Here is a 15411-nt window from a genome sequence, read left to right as displayed (position 1 = left end):
GCACTCCAACGGAGAGACAAGCTGGCAGAGGAGGAGATGGGAGGAGCCGTATCTCTCCTCTGATGAGGGCACCGACAACAGGGATGAAGGTAAGGAGATCCTTGGATGCGACGATGACGTGGATGAGGCCCTCACACTGGCTAGACGAGGCAGGCGCACTCGTGAGGCCCTCACAGCTGCTAGATTTGTGGAGGAAGATGATGACATGCAGTGAGGTGACCCCATAGATCCTCACATCGCATTTGTGAACTCCAGTCTAGCTTATGGCAGCACGAATACCCTTTGTGAGAATGCTCCTGTCGTGGAGGTGCAGTGGAGGCCCTAATAGTCGCTTGATTACAAGAGGATGATGGCAACATGCAGTGAGGACACTTCATGAATCTTCACATAGCCTCTGAGAATGTCTGATTCCTGTCTGGCCAAGGACAGCTCACTTATGCTCCGTAATCAGGGTCATATCATAGAGATGCAGCCATGAAACTTTAAAAGCATCTGGTGCTTTGTCCGTCTTCAGCACCTGAACCCTTCAGTGGTCACAGATGCTGAAGACAAGGAGTCCAGCCCCTCCTTAAAAAGGTGCTGAGAGCACACAGAGAGAATGAGAACTCTGTTGCGCCTGCCACTACATTCTGGCAGCAATGACAAGCACCGCCAAGGTGCAGGCATCAATCATGTTTTCAGGGAGTGTAAGGATGGACCATCACTTTGGTCTGAAGGCTGCAGAGCACAGGGAAGAGGCCCTAGACTGAGACACCTGCCTTTATCTTGTGCAGAAAGATTTCAAATCTGAGTGACAAGAACACTACTCATCAGAACCAGGAGCCATAGGCAGGAAGACATCCTTGGCAGTTTATTGACAACAGTGAACAGTATGTACAAGTGATTTACACCCATGCCCAGGCTGTGCAACTAATTCTCCTTAACTTTCCTAACCCTGCCAAGATGTCTTGATGCTCCCTGGACATCCACAGCGGAGGTGGAGGCAGCCTGTTGACTGCGATGCCCTGTGATGACTTTGGCGGGCGTCCTCTAGAGGGTTGAGACTTGGAGGACCCCAGCCTGCTTTCAGGGTCATGATCTGTGGCAATGGCACCCTCCTCAGCCTGTGGAGCTGGAGCTGCTGATTCACAGGAAATGGAGAGTCGGATGGGCCAGACACTCTCGGAGTCACCTAGATGGATGGGCCCGGAGTATGCATCTGCTGATCCTCCTCCCTAAGGGTGGCTGGGGGCCCCAGGCTGACTCCTTGAGGAGCAGTGAGATCAAGCTGCCTGGCAACCCTCTCACATACACACTGTTGGAGGCCAACTATTGCATCAGCGATGGAGTTGAGTCTGCGCAGCAGTGCACGAGCAAAGTCCTGGACCAAGGTCTCCAGGATAGCAGCCATCCTACTAGTGTTGACCTCAGTGCTTTGGTATGCCGGCACTATCACTTCAGCCTGAAGGCGGATGGATTCCTCCATTGTGCCTTGCAATCTGAGGAGTGCAGCGGACATCCCTCCCTGATGTTCCCCAGCTTGCCTTTTGCAGCTCCATTACCTGTGACATGACTAAGTCTAGAAGATCGTCACCTGACTCGGACTCAGCAAACCTCTGGCCTCCAGCAGTTCTCAGGGTACCGGACACCTGGGAAGTTCCTGCCGCCACCTGCTGTGGATCAGACAGTGTGATGTGCTCACCAGATTGTGATCCCTGGACTACTCTAAAGCTAGTTCCCACCGAGGCGTGTGTCTCTGCGTTGGGGGAAGGTGCGGGTGAGCGCTGTGATGGGACTTCAGTGAGGGTGTCTCCAGATTCCTCTTTGGAGCTTGATCGGAGATCCTGGGTCATAGACTCGTTGGCTGTTTGGCAGATGTGCCTGTGAAAGCAAAGAGAGATAATTAATGCATGGCAGTGGCCTGTGAAAGTGGACACATCATTCACGTTTGATGAATGTTGCCCTGCTGGATCCTCACTTGGTAGAGCAGCGCCAACCTCATTGCCAGCACAAGACCAGTCTAGATTGTGGCCGGCCTGCTGGATGGCTCTGTTTTCAAAGTCCGTGAGGACCTTGATTTCAGGCATTCCGCCACCTCTGCGACCTCTCTCTTAGAACCATAGAACACTACAGCACAGAAAAACAGGCCATTCGGCCCTTCTAGTCTGTGCCAAAATATTAATCCGCTAGTCCCATTGATCTGCACCCAGTCCATAACCCTCCAGACCTCTCCCATCCATGTATCTATCCAACTTATTCTTAAAACTTAAGAGTGAGCCCGCATTTACCACATCAGATGGCAGCTCGTTCCATACTCCCACCACTCTGAGTGAAGAAGTTCCCCCTAACGTTCCAACTAAACCTTTCCCCTTTCACCCTAAAGCCATGTCCTCTCGTGTTTATCTCACCTAATCTAAGTGGAAAGAGCCTACTCGCATTTACTCTGTCTATACCCCTCATAATTTTGTCAACTCCTATCAAATCTCCCCTCATTCTTCTACGCTCCAAGGAATAAAGTCCTAACCCGTTTAATCTTAATTCCGCCACCGGTCTGCGACCTCTCTCTTGCTTTGTGCCAGCTTGTCCTGCATGGATAGAGATGGAGAAAGTGTAAGCAGGATGCTTGCCAGGCTAAAAGATAAGTATGCCTGGCCTGTGTGGGTGGTGAGTGGTCCCATGGACGGGATCAAGATAATGACATTGAGTGGGAGAGAGAGTGAATAGTGATGTCCCTTGAACTGGCAGTGAGTGAAAGCCCTGTGGATGTGTGATGGTTTTGAGGGTGAGAGAGTTGAGAATGATGAGAAGAGTGACTTACCCTAGCGGAATGGAGATCACTGATCTTCTTGTGGCACTTGGGTGGTTGTTCTTTTCTGAAGGGCATTGGCACTGATCACCAAGCTGTATTGATCACATTGCTGCCTTACCTGCAGTCAGAGCAGGGATACAGGACATCCTGGCGGGCCTCCACATCATCCAGTAGTCGCTCGAGGGACCCATCGTTGAAACAGAGGGCTGCAGTCTTTTTTCCTTTGTTGGCCATGTCTCCTGGGCAGTGGTGAGCTGGTGGTGATGAGCGGTGCTGGCGGCTGCCTTTTAAGCATGGCAGCCGGCATGACACAGCTGCAGGGTGATGGCGGGCGGGCAAATGAGAGCATGAAAACCCGCCATCGGTGGGTAGAACGCCATTTTGCCTGCCTGCTACCACACTTACTGCAGATTTGGGAAAATTCTGCCCGCTGTTTCCCCTTAGGGGAGAGACTAGAACTAAGGGAAAAAAATCTAAAAATTAGGGGTCTCCCATTTAAGACAGAGAGGAGGAGAGTGTTTTTCTCTAAGAGGGTCGTTAGTCTGTGGAATTCTCTTTCCTCAGAAAGTGTACTGAAGGCACTCAGAGAGTGTACTGAACATTTTTAACGCTGAGTTAGATAGATTCTTGACTGCTTCAAATTTGTATGTTTGGAACTCACCTCTGCCTCTTTAAGTAGTTGTTAAAGACTTTTTACATCTACTTAAGGGGTCAGAGGCACTGTAGTTCTAAGCCTCAATGGAAATACAGCACCTGTCAGTGCAGCAGACCCTCAATCCACTAATTACCCCATAATCCTATTGTATTGCATAAAATGGTTAATAAAGGATTATCTTTCGAACTGATGTGAACCGTCAAGTCTTGTGATGTGAAGCTTCACGAAGACTGAGAAGACAAGGTTGATTTATGCTAGATTTAATTTTCAACACTTGAAAGTGGCATATGAATATACGAATTGGGAGCAGGAGTAGGCCATTCTGCCCTGCGAGCCTGCTCTTCCATTCAATAAGATCATGGCTGATCTGATTGTAACCTCAACTCCAAATTCCCATCTACCCCCAATAACCTTTCACCCCCTTGCTCATTAAGAATCTATCTACCTCTGCCTTAAAAATATTCAAAGACTCTGTTTTCACTGCATTTTGAGGAAGAGAGTTCCAATCACTCAACTCAGAAATTTTTTCCTCCTCTGTCCTAAATCAGCAACCCCTTATTTTTAAACAGTGGCTCCTAGTATTAGTTTCTCCTACAATAAGAAACATCCACTCCACATCAACTCAGTCAAGACGCCTTGTTGGTTTAAATCAAGTCACCTCTTTATCTTCTAAACTACAGCAGACACAAGCCTAGCCTGTCCAATCTTTCCTCATAAGACAACCTGCCCAATCCATGTATTAGTGGCTAAAGGAAGGCAAGATTTAAAGAGACAAGAAGCTCTATAGTTTTACGAATCTCAAAAAGAGTGCAGAATATATTATGAGAAATAATTTTACACACCATAGACATAATGAAAAAGGTTGCAAAATTGGCAAACTGTGTCTTGAGAAACAAGAAAAATTAAATTTAGGAAACACTGACTACAGTCACACTAATAAGAGAGGTTGGGGGAAAGAGATGTGCAAGCAGCATTCAAGCCTTGAATAAGCTTTTGCTTTTACTAGAACCAAATCTTCAAGGACAGTATTTTTTTCTAAGCTTTGGAAGGACTTTGCATTATTTGGACACTTGGAAGCTGACTTGGGTTTTTTTAAAAAAAAGGTCATAAGTTCACCTTAGACTGAACAAGCATGCCTTTTCCAAGAAATCACCTGGGCAGCAAGCACTTGAGGGAGGTGGGTAGTGGAAGCTATTTGCCATTTGAATGGCAAACACTTAAATTGATGAAAAAATACTGTTTGAAGGCAAAGGCCTGGTAATTTATTGAAAATCACCTGATGGTGAGCTTTATGTTTTGAGCTTGTTTTTTGAACTCAGTTGGGAACAAACTTAGAAGGGAGAAGCTGCCATGCTTGTACTCTCTTTGCCTTGCCTGAAGCAAAGTGGTTATCAATATCCAGCTAGGAATCCTCATCTCAGTGGAACTTGTCTGTGTTTGGAAACCTGAGAGGCTGAGACGAGGAGGATTGATCCAGCTCTATTTTCCTCCACGTCAAAGCTCCATTGGTGAGATCCTCCAGGCATCTACTGAGACTGATGATCTGTCTTCATATGAGTGTTTCAGATCGACAGCATCGAAACCCTGCAAACTTTATAAAGTCTTTTGTTCAACTGCCCATCTCTGCAGAAAGTCTGTTTATCCTTTGTTTGTATGTGTGCGTGCTGGGGAATTTTAAGAAGGATAGGTAGTTATATTTCCAAATGACAATTGCGTGTTAACCAGCAACTGGTTTAAAAAACAAAGTTTTGTTTTACAATAAATCAATCATTGAGAGTTTATTGAAAGAAGCTTGATTAAAGTCTCTTCTATTCTGGGTCTAACAGTAGTTAGGTAAATAAGTAAGTTGGTCACTTTGGTGAGTGAATTAAACTTTTAAACTAATTGTACAATCTGTGGCTAGATCAACTGCACATTTCTCCCATCCCAGTTGTAACACTTTATGTTGCTGCTGTCATAGTATGCCAGGCTCATCTGTCTTACACCACCCTCACAATAGCTCACCTGGAACAACTGTGACTTCTGGCATCCAACTATGCCGAGGTCAATCCCTCTTTCTGTTGCCCTCCACTTTGCCCTCTAGAAGAGATCTCTGTAGGTTTCGGCTCTAATCAAATGGCCAAAGTACGAAACATAGTCTTTTCCAGATGTCAATTCTTAAAAGTTCTTTTTTCCTTCGCAATTTCAAGTACTTCTTCATTTGTCTTGTGGCCTGTATATGGAATTCTTTTATCATATGTCTTAGTATCCACATTTCAAAGGCCTTTATTTTCTTCCACAGATCTTTACTTTTGTCCCGGTTTCTGAGGCATACAGGAACGTGTCAGGAAGATATAATTTATTAGAATTTATTGTAAAAAGTGGTATCTGTGTCTAATATATATATGTGTGTGTGTGTGTGTGTGTGTGTGTGTGTGTGAGTGAGAGAGAGAGAGAGAGAGAGAGAGAGAGAGAGTCTTAATTGGATTAAAGGCAGCTGGTCTGAAGGCTTTGACGTATTAGATGATGAGCTAGGTTTGAAATGTTAAGTAGATAAATATGGGGGGGGTTTAGAATGTAAGGTGTAAAAGGACGTTTGCATTTTAAAATAAACCAGACTAGATTGTTTTCAAAGGAGGGGTGAAATGTGTCACCTAGCCAGGTGAAGTTCAGAAAATGTGTCTATTATCCCCAAAGATTACTGGTAAAATTGGTACTAGGATAAGCTTTTATCATCAGGGAGGTAAAGTCCAAAGACATAGTGGGAATAATGGGAATTTGCATTCAAAGGGGATCATATGTATAAAAGAGAGAAGGCTATGTGTATAGGCAGGCATTTTAAGATCTAAAAAGTGTGAAAAGCCTTCATCATCTATACTTCAAGCTGCTGTCTACAACGAACTAAAGTTAAGAAAATTCACTTTGAATTGGATTGTTCAGGGTATGGTTCTTCGCCTGGGTCTTTTAAAATGTGTTTGACCATTGCCTTAACTGAGGTGTAACTGGGAGTCAGATTAATTAGGGGATTTAGAAGTTATTATTGTAGTCATTTGTAGACATATGTATGTGCTTAAAATCATTTCTCTTATTAATAAGGGTTTAATCTAGTCTTGTAATAACCTACAAGGCTCGGAGGTCTTATTACTACTGGATCCAAAGCCCGCATCTTGAAACATACAAATTGCAAAAATTCGTTGTGGCAATTGTCTCAAGTCTCCCTCTGGGATTTGAACAACTCAGCATTTCCCATCATGTGTGTCATAACAAAAGCAGATAGAATGTAGCATTTTATGGAGTTTTTGTTCCTTGTTACAAGCTTGAATTTTCTTCTTGTTAATACATCCGTCATCTTCTCAAAATCACATCTGGCTATCTCTATCTTTCTAACTTCTGCATCACGTCTGCCTTCTTACTATCATTTATCCTAAATAGGTAAATAAGCTCACTGAATCATTCAGTTGCTAACAGTAGGAGGATGTAATAGCAGAGCAATTAGAAATGCATAATATAATCAAGTAGAGTCAACATGGATTCATGAAGGAGAACTCATGCCTGACAAATTCTTTGAGGAGGTAACAAGCAAGATAGATAAAGGGGAGCCAGTAGATGATAAGATTTCCAAAACGTGTTCGAAAAGGTACCACACATAAGGCTACTTAATAAAATAAGAGCCCGTGGTATTGGGGTAGTATATTAGCATGGACAAAGGATTGGCTAACTAATATAAGTCAGGGAGTTAGGATAAAGGGGCATTTTCAGGATGGCAACCTGTAACTAGTGGAGTGCCACAGGGATCAGTGCTGGACCACCATTATTTACAATATAAATTGTCTTGGATGAGGGAAATGAATGTACTATTGCCAAGTTTGCGGATGACACAAATACAGGTAGGAAGGCAAGCAGCAAGGATGACACAAAGAGTCTACAGAGAGATATAGACACATTAAATGACAATGCAAAAACTTGGCAGATGGAATATGTGGTAAAATGTGAGGTTATGCACTTTGGGAGGAAGAAGAGGAGTTCAATATTATTTAAATGGAGAAAGGCTGCAGAGAACTGCAGCACAGAGGGATTTGGGAGCCCCTGTGCATGAAAGACAAAAAGCTAGCAATACAAGTTCGGCAGGTAATAGGTAAGGCAAATGGAATGTTGGCCTTTATTTCAAAGGGAATGGAGTATAAAAATAGAGAATTCTTGCTAAAATTATACAAGGCACTAGGTAGACCACACCAAGAATACTGTGAACAGTTTTGGTTCCCTTATCTAAGTAAACATATATTGGCATTGGATGCAATGCAGAAAAGGTTGACTAGGTTGATCCCAGAGTTGGAGACGCTGAGTAGGTTGGGTCTGTGCTCATTGGAGTTTAGAAGAATGAGAGGCGACCTTATTGAAACATATAAGATTCTTTGGGGGCTTGACAGAGTAGATGCTGAGAGGTCGTTTCCCCCTGTGGGAGAGTCTAGGACCAGAGGGCATAATCTCAGAGCAAGGGTTCGCACACTTAAAACAGAAATGAGGAGGAATTTCTTCTCTGACGGTAATAAACCTGTGGAATTGTTTACCTTCCTGGGCTGTAGAAGCTGGGTTGTTAAGTATAGTCAAGGCTGAGATAGGCAGATTTTTAATCAGTAAGGGAATCAAGGATTATGGGGAAAAAGGCAGAAAAGTGGAACTGAGGATTATCAGATCAGCCATGATCTCACGGAATGGCAGAGCAGACTCGATGGGCCGAATGGCCTGCTTCTGCTCCTTTGTCTGGTAGTGGGATCAGAGTAATGATAAGCTCCACGATCCGCCATTTTACCGTCTCATTTAATGCAGCAAGAGGGTCAGGGCCATCAGGGAGAGAAAATATATTTTTTGGGGGGGGGGGGGGGGGGGGGGTGTGGTTCTAAATTATCCAGATTATTCTTTGAACCGTAAGCATCCGTCACGCCTTAGTTTTCAACCAAAATTTCCCTGTAAATGTTAAAGAACATTCATCGCTGTCCTTTGAACAACATTGCTTTTTTTTAATCATTGAAAACTTATCTTGCAGGAGATTAATACAGACACATTATCTTGAAGGAAATCACCATCTACCCACGGAATGTACGGGTTTTCGCTCTACCTCTGCGAACAGTAAGAACACTTGGATCAATATCCCTCAATTTGGGCAATAAAACGTTGTAGGTTAAACGTTCCCCTTTGCTCTCCCTCCAAACCATTTCCTGTAGGCGCCATTTTGTCAGAACGTCTCGATGCTCTTCGAGATAAATTGAGGTCGCTCAACTTATCTCGAAATGCGAAAATCGCCGATAGGGCGTTTTCTTTAGTAAGAAAGAAGCTACTCAAAACCAAATCATTATTTTTGCAATGAACCAAAGAGCGATTTAAGTTTAGTTGACCCCACCCACGTACCTAAAAATGACCGCAGCACTGCCAGCAATATCAACCCGCGCCGAATCCCTCCTCTGCGACCGCGCGCACTCTTTTTTCCGCCCCCCCCCTTCTCCTTCCAGAAACGTCGTCCGATCTCAGCATCAACCGAACCTGCTTACCGGAACTGAGTGGCCCGCCTTCGGTGGACTGATGTGTTGATCAGCCAATCAGGCGCGGGTGACCACCCTATGTACTTTAGGCCAGGCTGCTGTCCGTCAAAGGCGGGCAGCCAATGGGAAAGGGAGGGGCGGTATTACGAGGGCATCAGGCTAGGTTGAGGCGGGATGCGAGGGCTCATTCGTTTCCTCTGTGTAAATTCGGTAGAGAACCCTGTCACCATCGCTGCACTAGAAAGCATCGAGCGCCATGTTTGTGAGGAATAACCACAGCGTGTGAAAATTTTCCTTTTTTTTTGCTCTCGCCAACCAAAATCACCAAGAACAAAACCGACGGAAAAAGAGGGGTATCAAACTCTTTAGAACCAATACGCAAACAGTTTAACCAAATAAGAACTCGCGTAAGATTGAACGCTCTTGTGTTTTTTTCTGAAAAAAGAGAAAAAATACTGTTCTCATCAAATTTACCGTGAGATTTTTATTTATTTATTTTTTAATCCAACAGTCACACCAGCAACGTCTCAGTGAGACACTCTCTCAGCCTTGTACTGTTGTGTGGGGAAAAATGGCTTTTGAAAGCCTTTTCTCCAACCCCCCAACCCCAGTTGACAAAAATGATGTTCTAAACATGACAGAGTCTGAGCTTGCAGGGGACGAAAGGTCGAGTAACATTCTTATATATCAACCATTCTAAAATTTATTTTTTTTTTAAATAAGTTTTAACATTGCCATTCTTTCTCTCGCTCTCTCTCTCTCTCTTTCTTTCTTTCTTTCTTTCTCTTTTCCTCTCTCTCTTTACCTGTTTTAATTTTTAACTTTTTTCTTCCGGAAAAAAATCAGTTCATGGGAGGTGAATACTATACAATTTGTATTTCTCTCTCTCTCTTATCTCTCTCTCTTTTCTCTCTGTCTGTTCTCTCTCTCTTTCTCTCTCCCTCTGTCTGTCTGTACAGTAAGTGTTTTGCTGGGTATCGCTTTCACCTGCCCTTTTTTTTAAAATATAAAAAAAATCTCAAACAGTTGAAACTTGTGCATGCTTGGCTTTTTAAAAAAAAAGGGGGAAAAAAATCATTTGTCCATTTTTTTATATAAAAAAAGAACACTGCTCAACGTGGTAAGTTTTATAGATCAAACTAGGGAGGAAACCATTTTTTTATTTATTTATTTATTTACTTAGGAAACCATTTGATTTTTATACGTAGTGACGAGGTTGAATGTTTTGTCTTAATTTTTCGAGTCCGTGAAACCTCTTCTCGAAGTCGGGGTTGGATCCGGTTTCATGTCGTCTCATCGGATTATATCCTCCATTTTGGCAGTGAATCTTTATGTAAATCAATGGCGTGACCGACATGTTAACGTTCAGTTTGTTGCCACCACAGAAATACCCATGAGCACAGAACAAAGAAGTCCCTTTCCAAAAAAAAACTTAATTGCCCAAAAAAACAAGCACCATCACGTGGATTTTTTTAAAAAAAAATCGGAAAACCAAAACGATTCGAACATTCTCCTTTCACCTTGATTATTTTTAAATGATAAATACAATGTTTGCACCCAGACTTGTTACATAAACTTGTCACAGCAATATTTATAGCAGCGACCCAAGGACATTTCTTTGCGTTCGTGGTTTCAAAGTGAAGGGGAAATTTAGCTCAACGGGCAGCTACTAATTAGTTGCCGAAAATGTAACTTTTTAAATTCCTTTCACTCTTTAAATAATGCGTGTTACTTGTTTAAATATATTTGCGGATGAGCTTTTGCTTTTAAGCCTTCCCTGCACTCTGCACTTGTTTGATACAGATACTATTCAGTACACTTTAGTATTTGATTAACACGCTAGTGCAGACTTTTGGGACCTTGGCAGTGTAGTCACAAAAATAATTTAGTTTCTCTTTTCTCTCCCTTCTCGCCTTCCCCCATATGAAGACAAATATGAGGTTCAGTGAGTATTTTTAACGTTAGGCATATATTTGGAATACTGAATCTTTTCCCAATGGATTAGAGTTGGAATAGTATAGCTTTACCGTAATCATACAGCAACCCGTAAACTCTCAGCACTTGATCGTGGGCCGTTGGTTTTGTGTAAGGGTAGTTGATCATTTTTACTTAGATTTAAATCTATAATTGAGTTTTGCCATCTGCACACAATCTTAAAAAATAGCATTTTTGTGCCCATTCATGCTTTAAAAATATAATTTTAGTGAGAGTCTCACCTGCACTCTGGGTTACTAGCTTGGAAGGCTAACTGAATGTTGCAAAGAGGGGGTGGTGTGCTGCATAAGATTCTGTATTGATGATGAATGTACTTTTGAATCTGATTATCGAGTCATATGTCAGGACTCACAACAGTTGTGTTCAGCAATTCAGTTTCATGATTTTGGGGACGGCTAGGGGAGAGAGAATAGAAAAGCAGAATATTTAAAGGGGGAGAGAATGTTGTGGTACAGAGGGATCGGGGTGTCCTTGCACATGAATCACAAAAAGCGAGTGTGCAGGTAGAGCAAGCAATTAGGCAATTGGAATATTGGCCCTTATTTGGGGGGTGGGATTGGATCTTCAAAGTAAGGATGTTTTTCTACAACGTACAGGGCATTGGTAATACCAATCTAGAGTAGTGTGTGCAGTTTTGGCCTCATTTAAGGAGGCACTGGAGGAAGTTCAGAGAAGATTCACTAGGTTGATTTCTGGGATGAAGGGGTTGCCTTACAAGGAAAGGTTGAGCAGGTTAGGTTTATACTCCTTGAAGTTTACAAGAATGAGAGGTGATCTTTTTAAAACATAAGATTCTGAGGGGACTTAGGGTAGATGCTGAGAAGATGTTTCCTCAGGATGGGGGGGTGAGTGTGGAATCTAGAATGGGGGAACAGAGTTTAAAGATAAGGGGCCTCCCATTTAAGCTGGCATTGAGGAGCAATTTCTTAGGATTGTTAATTTTTGAGATTTTCTTACGGTGAAAGCAGTGGAGGTTGGGTCATTGAATATATTTAAGGCTGAGTTTGATTTTGATGGTTGGGCGGGGGATGGGGTGGGCACAAGAAGTTGAGGCCACAATCAGATCAACTATCGGGTGAAACTGGCTTTAGGGACTGAACGGCCGATGACTCCTAGTTCTTACGATCTTGCTATTTTGGGATTAGAACTATCAGCCAGAAGCCATGAGTTCAAAGCCCTTGGATTTGATAAATCTAGTAATTTCTAGCATCAAAAAATGATCATGAAAACTGCCAGATCATTATTAAAAACCGACTGGTTCACTGATATCCAAAGAGAAAGGACCTTCCATCCCCTTGTCTGACTTGCATTTGACTCCAGTCCTACACTGTGCATTTGAATCTTAATGCCTTCTGATATGGCATAGCAAGCCCCTTATCCATCAAGATAGTTAGAGTTGGGAAATAAATGTGATTTTTTTCCCCCACATCTTAAGTCAAGGGTAAAAAGCCCATCTTTTTAAGTTCTATTGTAATTGACATCAGTACGCGTTATAACCAATGTTCAGAATTCTTATTTGCAAATGTTTCACTTTTAAAGTGCAGGCATCCCCATCAAATTTTACGTAGTCTGTCATTCTGGCTCACTAACGTTAAAGGGGAGTAAAGATAATTTGGAAGATCATACTCAGCACATTTCCTGCTCGTATTTGTAGCCAAATTATTAATGGACATGTGGTAGGAAGCCATTGCTTATGGAATTGGAGTCATTGGAATGATAGTGCAGAAGAAGATAGTTCGATCAATTGAGCCTATGCAGATGCTAACTTTTCAAACAAGAGTTAACCTGTTATAATCCCTTTTCTCTGGTCATCCCAGTAGAATCATAGGGAAGCTAAAAGTAGCTAGAAATTCCTGTGCGATCTAAAGTAGATGTTACATATCAAAAATGCTTTGGAAGCATTGTGATTTGAATACAGATCTACCAAATGGATGTCTGGGAAATGCTACACCTTTGTATTTAAAATTGCAATAGCATGGATTTATCAGTAGGCCTTCACTGGCGTAAATTTCTTAAAACATTTACTTGTCTTTGGAGTGAAGTGATAGTGGAGCACATTGGGATCAGTGTTGTACTATTGAGTAACTGGATGTGGTTTCCTTTCCTTAATTCTCCTTTAGTGGGAGATAGTAACAAGTGCAGGCTAGTTGTTGAGAAAGAGAGGAAGAAAAGTCATCATGAGGTCTGCTTCTAAACCTTTAGTTAGCCTGGAGAACTAAAAATAAACTATTATTGCCCTTCTGATAAAACACTTATGCAGTGCAACTTTTTAAATTTCCAACATAGATGGCTATGCATGAATATATGCTTTTTAAAAAGCATGTGCCTGCAAAAACTTGTTAGTATACCCTATTGAAGCAATATGACTCTGGAATACTGCTCCACTCCGATCTAGCTTGGAGGATTTGCTATACCTACTTGTAGAAGACTTTGAATATATATTGAAGTTAATGACAACTGCCAATGTTAACTTCCTCACATTGTAGATTTCAGTAATACCTCCAAGCTGAGCAAACAATACACCAGCGCTCAATAAATTAAGTTTTTTGTTCATTATCAAAATAAATAATATGACAATTGTACATCTTAATGTGCAACCTTAAGAGTGCAGTAAAGCAGTAATTTTAAAACTTTTACTGCCTGAACATTTATCCATTTATAAACCTTGTCCTTAATTTTGGGCTAGGGCTGTAATTCATGTTTCTAAAAGATTTTTGTATAATTCATAATCTAAATTAAAATGTGAGCAGTTATTAGCTCAATACTTATGCATTGGCAGATATGAGGCCCCCACCAGTTATCAGAATGGGTGTAACTTCATTCCAGCCCAGTCTAGGCACAAATTTTTAGTATATAGTATTACTACATTCATTAATATTGCCCAACCAAGCATAGCGTTCTGCTTGTGTCCTGCTCATGCATGCTAATAATGCTCAGGGCCCGCCGTTACTGAGATGTTGTTTCATCTTTCATTTAGTAGCTTCCCATTGCTTCTGAATAACTTAATTTATTTCTATGTACTGCCCTGACTGTATCAATTCACAATTCATAATTTCCATTTAATTTAAGTATAAAGCTGATTAAAAAGATTAAATTTTTTTTTCAAATGTAGGTCTTGCCATCAGTTTCTTAACTGGTGGTGAGGTAATCATCCAGGATTCTGCGTAAGTGAGCAAACTCGGACTGTAAGGTTAAATAGTGTGCTAAGTGAACATTCATCTTTGTTCAATACAGGATGTCAATTTAAACCTGAGGTTAAGGTACACTAGTAGCAGTTCACAGATTTATTTTTCATCTGTTCCATTCTGCACCTAGTGAGGGATTGCTCATTTCGCATACAAGATGGGAAAGTCTAACCCAGCGCTTGATGAACCCAAAGCTTTTCTTAAAATATCAACCTAACCAAGTCTCTGGCCTTTAGTGCTATCACTAGGTTGAGTATAGTAATAGATGCAAGTAATGAGCTTGTTCCACCTGCCTTTTATAATGTGTTATCAGGGGAGTGGATTCAAACTGCAAGTTCCCAGGAGCACTTAACTACAGTCCCTTGGCTGCCCATAGGGAAAATAGCTGATCACAGGTGTGCTGTGCTTTTAATTTTTCAACAAAGCAGTAAGGTCATAAACATTTTTATCTGCATGTTTTTAGCAAAGTTAACCAAACATATTCTTCCTTTGTCACCACACTGATAAGTTGAAAATGTTGATATAAAATGCTAATGTTAAAAGTTGAATGGAAAGAGAAGCAACATGCTTCCCATTGACTCATTTGATAAATCATTGCACCCAGAAACTAAGTTATGGAGACTGGAAAGCCCTCTCTTTTGTATCTGGTATGTTGATTGAGCTCAGCTGAATGGTTTTTGAAGCACATTTCATCTTAGTGCTTCTAACCTAGAGAAGGGATTTTCTACTTCTGACTCCTATTGCTAGAATTTCTATTGGCAATTGGCATTTTTGGACTCCGAGAACAGAACAGGATTGGTTGAAATCAATGCCTCCCCAGACCCCTGGCCCCAATAATGACTGACCTGCCAAAAATCGCTGTTAAGGCTTATTTGAAGAGAGGTCAATTGAAAAGATAGTGGTGATTAGCCAGCACATCTGGAACTGTACCCCAACATGAATCTGTATTTTTATCTGTAGAGGGACTTGAGATAGGTGGATTTTAACAACTGCAGTACAAAATTATAGAAATGAAAGGATTGTAAGCATAAAACATAATTGCTCCAAACTGGCAGTCTGCTCTTAAGCCATTTGCTCATTAAATATTTAAATTTCATAGGATATGGAATGCTACAGTTGAAGCCTTTAACCCAATAAACATTTTATTAAGGAGTTAACATGAATGTATAGCAAAGTATTTTACTTAGATTTATAAATTCAGCAGTTGCAAAACAATAGCTTGTTTTAATTGTACTGTTGACTTGTTCAAGAGTTGATTGACCTGTGATGTAA

General features: G+C 41.7%; 2 protein-coding genes across 9 annotated transcripts in view; one reads left to right on the top strand and one right to left on the bottom strand.

The window, feature by feature from the left end:
• LOC121277841 (ADP-ribose glycohydrolase OARD1-like) overlaps positions 1-11010 on the bottom strand; it is a 40195-nt gene extending 29185 nt beyond the window's left edge. Inside the window, exon 1 of one of the 4 annotated variants that reach the window (XM_041187524.1) lies at positions 10987-11010. In XM_041187524.1, coding sequence (XP_041043458.1) covers positions 10987-10995 — 9 coding nt within the window. In that variant the 5' untranslated portion in view covers positions 10996-11010. The other 3 variants (XM_041187526.1, XM_041187525.1, XM_041187529.1) reach the window with 3 other exon arrangements.
• The window catches only part of LOC121277840 (zinc finger CCCH domain-containing protein 6), a 55427-nt gene continuing 48506 nt past the window's right edge, over positions 8491-15411 (top strand). The window contains exons 1-2 of one of the 5 annotated variants that reach the window (XM_041187519.1): positions 9142-9366; positions 9471-9625. In XM_041187519.1, the coding sequence (XP_041043453.1) occupies positions 9531-9625 (95 nt within the window). In that variant the 5' untranslated portion in view covers positions 9142-9366; positions 9471-9530. Of the gene's footprint in view, positions 8550-9141; positions 9367-9470; positions 9626-15411 lie in introns of those variants that run through there. The other 4 variants (XM_041187520.1, XM_041187521.1, XM_041187522.1 and 1 more) reach the window with 4 other exon arrangements.

Source organism: Carcharodon carcharias, chromosome 5 (assembly GCF_017639515.1).
Source record: "Carcharodon carcharias isolate sCarCar2 chromosome 5, sCarCar2.pri, whole genome shotgun sequence".
Lineage (NCBI taxonomy): Eukaryota > Metazoa > Chordata > Chondrichthyes > Lamniformes > Lamnidae > Carcharodon > Carcharodon carcharias.
Note: the sequence above shows the minus strand (reverse complement) of the source record. Positions and strands in the feature narration are given on the sequence as shown.